General features: G+C 35.0%; 1 protein-coding gene across 1 annotated transcript in view; it reads right to left on the bottom strand.

Annotated features, from left to right (window-relative positions):
- The window catches only part of LOC117322915, a 28,116-nt gene extending 17,397 nt beyond the window's left edge, over window positions 1–10,719 (bottom strand). Inside the window, exons 1-7 of the mRNA XM_033877880.1 lie at window positions 10,621–10,719; window positions 7,664–8,593; window positions 4,898–4,972; window positions 3,776–3,888; window positions 3,033–3,060; window positions 2,089–2,692; window positions 852–1,002 (exon numbers count right to left, since the gene is read on the bottom strand). Coding sequence (XP_033733771.1) covers window positions 852–1,002; window positions 2,089–2,692; window positions 3,033–3,060; window positions 3,776–3,888; window positions 4,898–4,972; window positions 7,664–8,528 — 1,836 coding nt within the window. The 5' untranslated portion in view covers window positions 8,529–8,593; window positions 10,621–10,719. The remainder of the gene's footprint in view (window positions 1–851; window positions 1,003–2,088; window positions 2,693–3,032; window positions 3,061–3,775; window positions 3,889–4,897; window positions 4,973–7,663; window positions 8,594–10,620) is intronic.
- Between the last annotated feature and the right edge of the window lie 2,884 nt (window positions 10,720–13,603).

Genomic DNA, 13,603 nt, shown 5'->3' with positions numbered 1-13,603 from the left:
GCAAAGTGATATTATCACATGTAAACGTCCCTTATTAATATTCAAAATTAGATTTTGATAAATAATTCATTATTTTTAAACTTATTAACGCAGGGACAACTACAATGTAAATGATATACCCATGGAAGTTCTTTGTTTTTCAGACTTAAATATCGGCATTTCTTTAAGCCCAAAAACTATGCAATCACTGGCTTTATGCACATATCTAAATGGTACTGTGGTGCAATCTAAATGCTTTCTGCCAAGCAAGAGGCCCACAAGTCTCAATGCCCGGCTTTTGACAGGGCCAACAAAAGGCCTAATGGGCCTGTATCACATCAAGCTGAGAACTGGGTTTAAGATCTAGGTATCAAAGTCATTCATTTGAATATCAATGCCCTAGGTTGGCTGTCATTCATTAAAGCATATCACTGACCAAATGCCATCACTTAAAAACTTTTGAATTTTCAGAAGAACTTAAAAATGCAATGCAATTACAATTGAATGTTGGTCAAAGTTCTTCATTTGAACAAATTTGGTAGCATTTTCAGTCCACCAAATTTCAGTCCAACATGCTACAGGCCCAATTGGCAATGTTTAAAGATTTTAACACATCTGACTCTTTCATTGAAAGTGGGTCAAGGGCATTAATTTGAACAGACCACATAGCTATTAATCCACTTCCTTTCACTAACATCTCCACCGATTTTCAGCTCCATGACACTAATCGATTGCTAAAGGGCACCCACATTTCTATGCAGGTATACGTAGCCCTTACATAAATCTTATACATATATATATTAAACCATAATTTCTACAATATACTCCATCACTTAACAGGTTTATAAACTGTGTTAAATCTTGGTCATTACCAGACAAGTGAACTCTTGGTTATCTGAGGGAGTGAAGGCAACACAGTGTGGGTGGAACAGACACAAACATACAACACACTGGAGACTCGGTGGAATGTTTTCCTGGCCGGGACACGACAAAGTACACAGGGTCTCTGGTCCTGTTTTTTGACTGAAAAACAAGCATAGAAGGAGTTAATTGTGCTTGATCCTCAGAACAATTATCAACAAGAGGCCAAATTGGCCTGTATCTCTCACCTGGAATTCACTTTTTGTATGGTTCTCTACATAATCCAAAGAACTTGATTCAATGACGGTACTGCATCATGGCATAAGCTCGACAAGCCCTTTGGGCGAGGCAAGTTAAAAAGTATGCTACTTATCATATAGAGGATATCTAATGGATTTTTTTTTTAAAGTTCTGTCAAAATATGCCAATGGTATGTTTTTCCACCATTCAAATTCTTAATGTTTTCTTGTTGTATAAGTTTCATTTTTGCACTCACTATTGGTTCACACCATTAGATAATTCAATAATTATGACAATTTACCAGCAGAATAAGGCATGGGTTAATTTTAAAAAATGAGTTTGGATGTGTTGAACTCGGACTGGCTTTTGATAGGTATTTCTAGAGAAAATAGCTTGATGGAAGGTACAAAAGACTTAATGGGACATCTGTTTCACGCATCTACTTCTAATGCAACTTTGAAGTTGATCAAGGTCATAAACCCCCCCCCGCCTTTGTAGGTGCAAAGCCGATTACCACTTTGTTCAAACACAAGACAAGAGGTCCATGGGCCTCGAGTTCTGAAATACATACTGAAAGATGATATTTTTGTTTTTACATCTGACCAGTGTGACCATGAAATTTTGACATATCTGTGACCCGTCAAGTAAGGTCAAGGTCATTCATTTGAACAACTACGGTAGCCCCTTCATCCCAGGATGTTATAGACATGATCTGATCCAATTCCCAATTTTGAGTTTGGTTGACATTTGGGTATGGACGGTTTCTGCAAATTTCATTGAAAATGGTTGAAGTTAAAAATGTCTATGGAAGCAAAACGACGGACAAAACAAGATGATTAGAAGAATAAGTCACTTGATACTTTTTACCTTCAGTGTTCTAAAACTGAAACTGTACACAAAACATGTCAAATGATTCAGGGTCTGCAGGCATCATTTACAAATAATCCTGAGGGTCCTTTTATACGCCAAAATTGAATAACAGTTCCAAGAAATAGCTGTTTTATTTACCTAGAATTTTGAGATGGGAGTTTGAAATACTTGTAACACCTTGGAGTTGTACTCTTTCGTGCAGTAGCTTTGAATCTCTTTACTGGGGGCATATCGGATGTGCTGGAGTCCTCTGTGTCACCATCTTGATTAGAAAAATCGGGCATTGTCACTGTAACGTCTTTGATCAGTGTCTCTGTGTAACCATGTCCATGTTGCTGTTTGGATGAATGCCGATACAAAAGATTTTTTGTTTTTGTTAAATGTGGTAGTTTCTTGTTTTTCGGAGGTCTCCCTCTCCCCTGGTACTTGAAAGTGGGTCTCATTGGTGTTATTTTCATTTTTGCATGTTTTGAAATGGTCGACACAGGTGTAGATTTTATTATTTTTTTATTTTTCTCTACTTCCTCAATTTCTTCTTCCTCCTCCCCCTCATCATCTGCTCTTTCTATCACAACTTCTGGCTTGACCAGTGGCGTATCAAATGAGGCATCTTCCTCTTTCGAAAAAGATGTTCTCCCTTTTGATTTCCCCGCATTTCGCACTACCTCATATGGAGGCTCAGATATTGGACGTCGCAGAAGTGAAAAGTTGTCTTCTGTGAAGGGAGACCCTGTCGTTTTTACTGAAACAAACAAACTTAAATTAGCTACAGATATGTACAAACCCTGGATATTAGACCATGACCAGGGAAACACAAAAAGTATTGTATAACCCGTATCTTTGAACTTTTTTGGAAAACATTTTGTCAAATAGCGCTAACCCACATCATCAGACAGGAGGCATTATTTAATGTTTTAAATCATAAAGTCTGCATGCAATACATAAGAATCTACTCGACATAAATATAATTATTGATGCTTCATGATCAGGACCAATACATGTAGACCATGTTATGACAAAACAATGGATAAATATTTTTTTCTTTTGCACATAAACTTAGTTGTCACATATGACATACTTACAGTAATCAACAATTTCTTTCATGGACCTCTGAAATGCAAACAAATACAAAATCTGATCACTTAATGATTTATCACATAATTAATTATAATTAATGATCTGGAGGAATTCAACTATTGCATTACAATTTACCAAACATGTCACTCTACTTCTCAACTTCATCAATACAACAACTCATCCATACCTCCATAAAGATGAAAAGCTATGATAATCATTGTGATAACAGGAGGTCTTGCATGATCAGTTTGGCACAAATGACTCCATATTATTCAGATTTATACCAGGGTTTTTTGGGGATGTTAATGGGGGCGCCCCATTCCCAACTGAAATTATTTCACATTAAAGCCAAATTCCCAAAATTTGCAGTTTACTCCTGTAAAAGTCTTTCCCAATTCACCAAATTTCTTCTCAAAATGAGACAAAAAGTATTGCCAAGAATTTTAAGGTTTTAAAGAGTGTTCTGGTCACTCCGATGAATATAACGTTACTTAAATGTTCCTTCATCTTTTGAAATGTCATGGGAAGGTCATTAGCCCAGGGCTCGTATGGCTGTAGTTCTCACTAGCCCAAGCAGAAAATTTGACAGCCCCAGATCTAGATGTCAGACTAGTTGATTTTTATACCCTGAATGGTAAACACAACCTTGAAACACAATTAATTCTGATATATTCTTCCATTGGTTATTTCTGATTAAGTATTAGGTATAAATGTACAAGGTTTTCAGCTCACGTTCATGAAAACTTACAAGCTTCTTTCCTTTGGGTGGGTGGTAGTAAACATCTGCTGGTGTTTGTTTAAGTCCTCCCACCGAGGTAAACTTGTCAAAGACATTTCGGATCACCACTTCTCTTCTCCATCCTTGAAAAAGGAAATCCATCAACATTAGCAATACAAACTTAGAATTGCAAAATTGCAATTGCAGAAGTCCCCGTGGATAATGCAGTGATTATGGCAAAACTTTCTACAGAAGAAGGATTTCAAAGGTATGATATAATTCAAATTTAATTCCACTACTGGGACCCCACCCCTCTGGCTCCTGGGGAGCCAGACAACCTTTAATATCAAATCAGTTCCCCCTCATTTCTACAAAAGAAGGATTTTAAAGAGTTTGCTTTATTTTCCCTATTGGATTCCAACTTTCAGGCATTTGGAGACCATACACAGTGTTTTTTCAACAGCCTATGCCTTTTCAATTGGGAAAATAATTGCGGTGTCTTGTGAATTTGGGAAAATAGCAAATAATGACAAAATACTTAAATAAGTCAAAACACTTCATTTATTGGCTTTTCTAGTCTGCCTCATGATATGAAGAGTCAGTAGCAAGCATCCTGGGTTATTACTTAGACTACAAAACAAAGGAAGTTTTCTTGTTTTCATCTTGGTGTTTGTCTACGGACTCTCTGAAATGCTTGCCTGCATGTCATTTGTGGAAAGCGCAACAGTGATCAGGATTCGAGTTACCTCCCTTATACCGTTTATACGACTAATTGAGGCCAACTTGCCTATCGCGGAAGTAAATTTGTCAGTCTACTGTTCACGTGTATGATGATCAACTATCGTACCATAATATTCACATATTCTAGGAATGAAATTCAATACAAATTTTTTTTTTTTTTAAATTGGGAAAATACAACTTTTTTTGGCAAGGGGAAACAGCCTAAAGTCGGCTGTAGATCTGGCCAACCCCCCCCCCCCCCCCCCCCCCCCCCCCCCCCCCACACACATTAACACATATTATTATTCTACAACTACAAAATCTGTAAAACACCAATATACTGATGCACATGAAAACATCTTTAAAAGATTGATACATTAACACAATGTGACTGCATTAATACACTTTTATGTGCATATATATATACCATACCTTGTTTTAATGGTAAAAGGACTTTTTCTTCATCAAAGTTCTTAGCTAAAACTTTCCTTGATGCTTTTTTTCTACCTGCAATGAAGAAAATAATTGATGATCACATTTGAATGATTTAAAAGATAAAATGTATTTTTTTTTTATCATGACTAGATCACTGGGAAGCAAATTGTTCCTGTGACCCCGAAAGAAATATCTAACCCTAGAGCCTGAACTCCCATACTTATATACATGTCAACCTCTGGAACCTCTAATGAGGGAGATCTCCTTCATTCCACCACATCCAAAATGAAGAGAAATTAAAATATGTGAAAAATATCATACAACATTTTATGTTGCACAATTACAAAATGTAGGGGATGTTCCACGTGAGCATGGGTAGGTGAAAATTACCAGGTTATTCATGATCACATTTTTTATATTAAAATTTGACAACAATTGTTGATTTTAAAGAAGAATAATAAAAAAAGAAATAAAAACAAATAACTGAATTCTTTAATTTAAAAGGTGTTTTAATCAAGTAGAGGAGCTATATTTCATGAATTATTAATGATATAAAGTCACTTGAAATCTGCACTAGATGTTTAAATTTATTAAATTATCTCCCTTCCTTTCTTAAATGAAAATTGCACACTAATTAATTGTTAATTTGTTTGTATTAAATATTACTACTAGCTATTCTGTTGTGACATAAAACAAACTTCTTAAAAGTTTCTTTTTTTTCCCTGACCAGAATTAATTGAAATTTGATTTTTGATGACATCAATTACAACTGTAGCTCGGGTCAAAGTTCGAATTTTTGATGAATCAAAAGACCGGAAGGTTATATTATAATAAGTGGAATATAGGGGTGTAACGGTTTACCGCGGTGAAACTGAACCGCAATAATATTCTTTTGGTTCGGTACACGGTATAACAACGGCAAATTACAGTACATGCACCATGAGCAGTAAATTTTTATATGGATGTCTATATTTCACTATGCACCGGCCGCGGAGAAAGCTTAAGGTAGGCCGACGATATATATAAAAGCTGGTTTCTGATTGGTCAAGCAAATTTGATGAGTCCTAATTATAATCAGAAGAGGCCTTACATTAAATTTATGTTTTGTCATTAAACCTCTATGATTTGAACTTTGTTGATTCAATTTTCTCGCTGTATCAAACTTTTTGCTTTTCTCACTATATAACGCTATTAGTTCATATATAACCTATATGATTCTGATATTTACAAATCAAAGTTTTCGATGTATCCAACTTTTGTTTATGGACCGTTAGCTATATATAGGTAATCGACATCTCCGGATCCTGATTCGAACAGAAAATTTACCTGACCATGCCACTAGAGAGGTATTTGTCATGACCCCTACGGCAAGACTTCACACCTCTCCCACCAACGCCCTGACTGTCAATAGGGATTCAATAGCGTGTGTTGTTTGCTACCAATCATGGGGTTAGGCCCAATTTATAGATTAGCTGTATATTTAATCACTCTGGTAATTTACTGGTATACGTAGTCGTCTTTGATAATTGCCAGCGCCGCTGCTATAAGAATCAGTGGTCGGTGATCAGGGTATTCTTTCACAAAGCTTTGTAACTTACGAACGTTCGTAAATATCTACGAAAAAGTTACGATTATCAAGTTCGTAAGTGTGTTTCACAAAGGTGTTCATAACTTTTTTTCGCATCTTACATCAAAATTGTACGTTCTCCTAGTAAAAATATACCACTCTCTAACTTGGAGGTAAAAAAGGACGACACTTTTGAGGTGAAAATTAGACGACGGTCCTATTCCCGAGTCCCGAACACAGATTATGAACTTTATTTTGTTCTATCAAAACAACTGTATTATTGATAAAAGATCAAATTTTCTATAAAATTCCAATTTCATATTGTTTATCATGCGGTAAAACAAACAGTAACAATGCAATTTTAACAGATTTTGCTCAATGTTCATGTTCTTAAAATAGACTGACAGTCTACGAATATGCGTACCTACAATTAGTTGCATGACAATGTGTATTTTGCCGGCATCCCTCCTTGACTTTTCACCTCGAAACAATCGCTCACAAGGCATATAGTCGTACTCTTATGCTAATTTGTAATCGAGTATGATGTCATTTTCTGTTCAAAAGGGCATGCTTGCGCTCAATTTTTAAATTGTTTTCGTAAGTAATAACAGGGTGGATATGGCGTAAATTTACGCAAGGTTTTTGTGTCTAACTTACGAACGTTCATATGTTACGAAGTTTTTGTGAAACACTTACTATTTCGTAAATGTGACTTACGCAAATTTCGTAAGTTACGAAGCTTTGTGAAACAATTCCCAGGATCGTTAATTTTACTGAACAGGTGCAAGCTTAAAGTGCAGGGCTTTTTCTCACTGACAAATGACAAAGGAAGACAACTTTATGACTCATGCCCTGATCAAGGAACAGGCCTCGAACTCACGATCTACAGCACCCAATTGCAATCGACTAGCTGGAAATACCTGCAGCTTATACCACTGCACCACATAATATTATATCCTAGTATATATGTGACAAATAAGGTAACATTATAGCATGCACACATATATATACAAAAATGAAATATTGATTTAAACAATAGATTTGATCTTTCCAATGTACAAACATATAACTGAAATATTGATTTAAACCATTAATTTGATCTATCAAATATACAAACGTAAAACTGAAATATTGATTTAAACCATTAATTTGATCTATCAAATATATATACAAACGTAATACGTCAATAGACATACCTGGACTTGAAAGTGTTCTTTTATTTGGACTCTTTACATATGGATTTTTGGCATAGTTTTGTTCACTTCTCAAGGTTCGATACCGAAGAAATAACAAACCCTTTCCTTCATCATCTTCCTCATCAGACATATTTTCATTGGAATTTTTCTCAGTTTGTATGCGCTTTCCTCGACCATACACATCAGCAGCCGTTACGATGTCTTTTTCGTTGATAACTATTCCATTTTCTTCACCATTCTCCATTAAATTATCAGTGATAGAATCATCATTAACTGTTATATCATAAGAAATATTTTCGTCTTCAGAAGCACTATCAGTTACACTGCCAGTGTTGATTCCGATATCAGCAGCGTTTTTCGTGTTACCCGATTCCGTACCTAATATTACGGGACTGTCACCTGGTTTTTCTACGGGACTGTCACCTGGTTTTTCAATGTCTTTGTTTTCTGTAGCACCACCATCACTATTAGTTTCATTCGGTGTATCTATCAATGAGCGAGTATTTGTATTTTGGTCATCCTCAGTATTTTCTGATATTGACATAGGTTGGTGATGTTCAACATTTTTGCTTGCATTGTCTTCCTTTGACATTTCAACACTTTCGCTATCATCTTCAGATAAAATACCTTCGTTGGGGTGTAATTCAATGATATCGTTCATGTCTACTGGAGCTTCATCATTATCAGATTGAATATTTTTCTCCGTCACTTCCTCGACGAGCAACTCAGGAGAGTCTGTGCTCACCAACTTTCCGAGTGATTGGGAACAGTCGGTGGTTTCTGACGCGAGTTCTGTCAATGACGTGTCCATATCATCATCGTCTGTCTGTTGCTTTTCAGCAATATTTTCATCTGAAATATCCATGTTTAGCTGCAAGCGTCTTCTTCACTTCAGATACATTCCCTTGGTTCTTCACATGTTTACATCCCCTAGGAAGAAAAATTGAATTAATTAATGATACATGTTACCTTTACCCAACTAAAGACCGAATATTAACTTATTAAGTACATTATATGAACTTGAATTATTGTGGCATTAAAGCCACTCACCATCGACAGTCAAAAGTTTGTGGTGCGTGGGCTAAACATAATTCAGTTTTCAGGCCATCATTTGTCTATTACTGCCAGCAATTATAAATTTAGATATATGACTCAAACCGATTTCCAGATTTGATATTCCATTTTGAACCATTGAACCATAATGCAAGGAAAGTTTTGGTGCATTGCACATCACAGTTTTCATCAAACAACGCGCAACTGTGAATATCCTCTCGGTGATTTAGGATTGGAAGATGATGTAAATCTCCTATCTCCACTGTACCAGATTATATTGATTATCATCAAGCCCATATATGACATAAAACCAAAGCTAAAATTGCAAGTAAGTTTAGCAGACACTGCAGAACACGAAAATTCCAATGTTTGTTGCTTGCATCTTGCATTTGGATACTGTTAGGAGAAAGACGTTCTTCCGTAATTTAGTGATGGAAGTAAATAAATAAGAATACCAGAAAAATATGGCATGAAAGTTATTATCGGTACATAAATTGGAAACATTGCATCAAAAAACGAGATCCAAGAGGGATCTGGGTGCCCATTGTATTGCATCCAGACCATATTTCATCGAAGTCCATTCAGACGTTAATTCCCCTATTGCGGCCCCACCCCTCAAGCCCATAAGCTCACTGGCCCTTTCGGGCCAAGGTGATGAGCTAAAAGTAAGATCCAACCAACCATAAAAATTCCTATAGTTACTTTGATACAGTTTGACGCAGATTCTGAAGTCTGATTGAACCTGTCTTAAATAAACAAATTCTAACAAATCATGAAAATTTTCTTCATTTGCCCTGAAATAACTTGACTGCGACTTTGAATCCTGCCTGAACCATTCTGACTGCATAATTGGAAACAATCCAACAAATTACTACATTTACTTCCGGGAAGTTCGCAAACTGTATGAAGTTGATTTTGCAAACCAATCTAAGGCAATCTTATACCACTTTGCAACAAAAAATAGGTTAAAAACTTATAATTAACCCCTGACGATAACATTCTCCATTGGTCTACTCTATGTAAAACGTATCAAAAACCAAAGTCATGAATATATATACAAAATTTCATTAAACGGGAAAGGTGTCAAAAATATCCATTAAAAAAGTTGAAACATGCAATAAAAATACAAACTGAATTCATTCTTTTATAAAATAGCTAACGTCGTTATATGGTAAACGACGTTATAAAAAGCAAGTTTACGTATCTATCGATTTCATAAACCATCGTTTACAGTGAACTTATCGTCGGACGGCGCGAAATATAAACCAAATTAGTTGTACGATAGCGAAGATAATATGAATGCATATTGTGCATTAAAACTGCAGAAAGGGAGATTATTTTTACACTGAACCTTCCATTAAGGCGCCGCCTAGTGGTGACCTAATCACGATAAAAATGTCTGCCATTTTGTTTTTCCCCAAACACAAGGCCTCATCTTGCCATTCATTAACAAACATGTGATAGAGGAGTATACAGATATAAACAAATGTCAACATGTGCCTTGTAACCTCGTGACTTCTATCACACCACAGTTGTGTTCTAATTTTAGCTATAGTATCAACACAACACATGCTAAGCCTTGAAAACCGTTCGTTTACAAATGTGTAGCACAGGAAGTTGGTAGATCGATCGTAGTTAACATGTCAGAAAAAGCAGATTTAGACTTTCTGATGCATATGTAAACCTTGTTTTCAAAGTTAATGATATATATACTTTTGGATTTCTAGAGCATGCATCCCTTAGTTAGCTTCAGCGACGACAAATAGCTAGAATTGCAGTCCACGAACTTTCATTTTTTTCACATTAAAACGCGATAACGATGTTGACAACAGACAAAAATGCATCAATTACGTTAATGTGCCAATATACGACACGTGCATTATATAGAGTACCTGCTTACTCACCTTTCAACATAAATCAACAGGTAACATGAGAACCACATGAGACAATAATGAAAATAGCGAATCTCCTAATAATCGACACGATAGCGCTTAGATAAGAAAGAAAACGGACACAATAATATCCGGAATTGGAGCAGCATCCGTAGTTCTCCCCCAAAACCGCAAGAAAACGAAAACTTTTTAAAATATACATTTTGTTGGGCTATTATGCATACACTTTTCTGAATATTTGGGTTTTTTTTTCATTGACCGGATAATACAACTGCGTTTTTTGCTCTTTTCCGGATTTTTGAATTGTCCAGTATATACTATACATGTAGTATATATGCTGCAATCTCATTGACATTTTCAAAATATACTATAAAATACATTTAAATGAAAAAATGTTTTATTTTATTTCGAATCCTTGTCCACTGACAACAATATCAAGAATTATACTTGTTTATACTAATTTTTCTATGCCGCAGACGTAGGTCTAAGAATCAACCGAAAGATTCAACTGAAATATTTTAGACTGACAGCAGCAGAAACATGCAAGATTTCTTTTGATGAAATCTACGTCCGAACAAGGATTATATGAGTGTGTGTGCCTACTTGTAATTAAATTAACGCCGAAATGTACAGAAAAATGACAAATCATAACAAATACCGTCTATTTTTTTGCGGAAATTATTGATACTTCGGGGAGAATTAAGAATTTTTAGGAATAAACACTTGAAGAACTTCGGTTTACTTTGCGATATAACCTGTCGCATTTATGTGAAGATTATAACTTTTATTATTTGGTAAAATACATATTTTCCATTAAGTTCCATTTTGACGTCCTAAACTTTATTCAAACGAAGGAATGTACCTTTAAAGGGAAATCCATACCGATTCATTTTCCTACGAATTTTATCACTGCGAGGAGAATTGAGAGTACAGAACGAAAATCATTTCAATACACCATTCAAGACTTTTCACGTCACATGATGCTTTCGTAAACCAGCATTTCTATGAAGTATTTTATTTTAAAATTAAGTGAGAAATATACTGTTTCGTGTGTGAACAAGACAAATCAAAGAGATCGAAGCGTCTACCATTGAAAGTTCATTACTGTTTTTTTTATAAGATTATTTTTTCTCTTCTTTCCCCCTTTCCTCATATTTTACTCGTATTGACAAACAATGATGTGCTTTAGTTCTTCGGTCCAATAATTGGTGATGAAGACAAAATACAAATGGCATCGGATTGATTAATTTCTCAGAAATTGCTATTATTAACTTCATCTATCAAAATTAGATGGCCATTGAAATTATATATTAATAACATTATACTTGCATGCTCCTATTATAACTTTGATTATTACTATTTTTGAAGTCCTATTATTGTAGCGTTTCGATAAGTGAAAATAGCATTGATAATACTGCGGCAGGTCCAACTACATGTAGACTGTCCCTTTACCCACAAGTAGGGCATAATTATAGTAAGAGGCAACTAAATTTTGGATCTTAAGCGACTGTTTCAAATTAGACTTCAAATAACATAACAGCAATTCTCAAATAAATTTTAAGTACTGATTAAGATATGAAGGAAAATAATAATCATTCGTAAGATATACCAGCTGAACGTGCCCCTATTCAGAAGGCCGAACGCACGTAAAGCACCTTATTGTGTATGGGGCTTGGAATGGAATTTATAAAATTGATTTCATATTGTAATATATTAATTAAAGCCAATTATCTTATCCAATGTTGTTACGGTCTCCTAAATGTTCAAAATATAAAAATCACTCCAAAAATCTTACAGAATAAGTGTCGTAAATGGAACTACACTTTGTAGCGCGGGAAGGATGTCATGATTAAATATTTTTGCCTAAAAAAATTATTTTTGCCCAAGGCAGAAATCGAGTTTTGCCTAGGCAAAAATAAAATATTGCCTATAATTTTGCCTAGGCAAAAATATTTCTGCCTAAGCAAAAATAATTTTACCTAGGCAAAATTCGATTTCCTAGGAAATAATCGAAACAAAATTATTTTTGCCTAGGCAAAAATCGAATATTGCCTTTTCTGAAATATTGTTCCCTAAGCAATATTTGATTTTTGCCTAAGCAATATTTTATTTTTGCCTTTGCCTAGGCAAAAATATTTATGGCATCCTTCCAGCGCCATAAATGGCGTTTGCTAAGAACTATGCGACACTTTCCCGCCAAAACGGACGTTCTCTCGCCGACGTTACTCCCGGATACAAAAGCGTGAAAAATGTTTTTACAGATATAATAGAAAAAAAAGCATAATGTAACATTTATGAGGTCATAACAGCAGTGGCTTTCCGGACATATTTACCTCAAATCGCTAACACGATTCATGGAATATGTACAGAAGCCAATTTTGTTATGACCTCTTGAATGCTTAAAACGTAAATTTCATTCCTTAATACAATTTTCATATTTGCATAAAATTTACATGCACCTATATATTTAATCTATGAGATAGATAAGGGAGAGGAAGAGAAAAAGAAAGAAGAGAAAAAGAGGGGATGAAGGGAGAGAGATACAATGTAATTATAAGTCTAAATATTGGGAGGGAAGTGTAGGCGCGGGAAGGATGTCATAATTAAATATTTTTGCCTAAGCAAAAATAAAATATTGCCTAGGCAAAAATCGAATATTGCTTAGGCAAAAATATTTCAGCCTAGGCAATATTCGATTTATGCTTAGGCAAAATTATTTCTGCCTAGGCAAAAATCGAATTTTGCTTAGGCAGAAATAGAATTTTGCCTAGGCCTAGACAAAAATAATTTTGCCTAGGCAAACATATTTAATTATGACATCCTTCCCGCGCCATAGAAGTGAAGAAAATTCAACTGTCATCGTGTTGTGTTTTGTTTTGTTATTAGTTTTTTTTAATCTATTGCTTGTTTTAATGAAATTTTGAACATGCAAGAATATTTCTGAATTTGAAGCAAACGACAAAAAGTAAATATGAGTCACAATTTAAGGCATTTC

The sequence above is a fragment of the Pecten maximus genome, chromosome 3 (assembly GCF_902652985.1).
Source record: "Pecten maximus chromosome 3, xPecMax1.1, whole genome shotgun sequence".
In the NCBI taxonomy this organism is placed as follows: Eukaryota; Metazoa; Mollusca; class Bivalvia; order Pectinida; family Pectinidae; genus Pecten; species Pecten maximus.
Note: the sequence above shows the minus strand (reverse complement) of the source record. Positions and strands in the feature narration are given on the sequence as shown.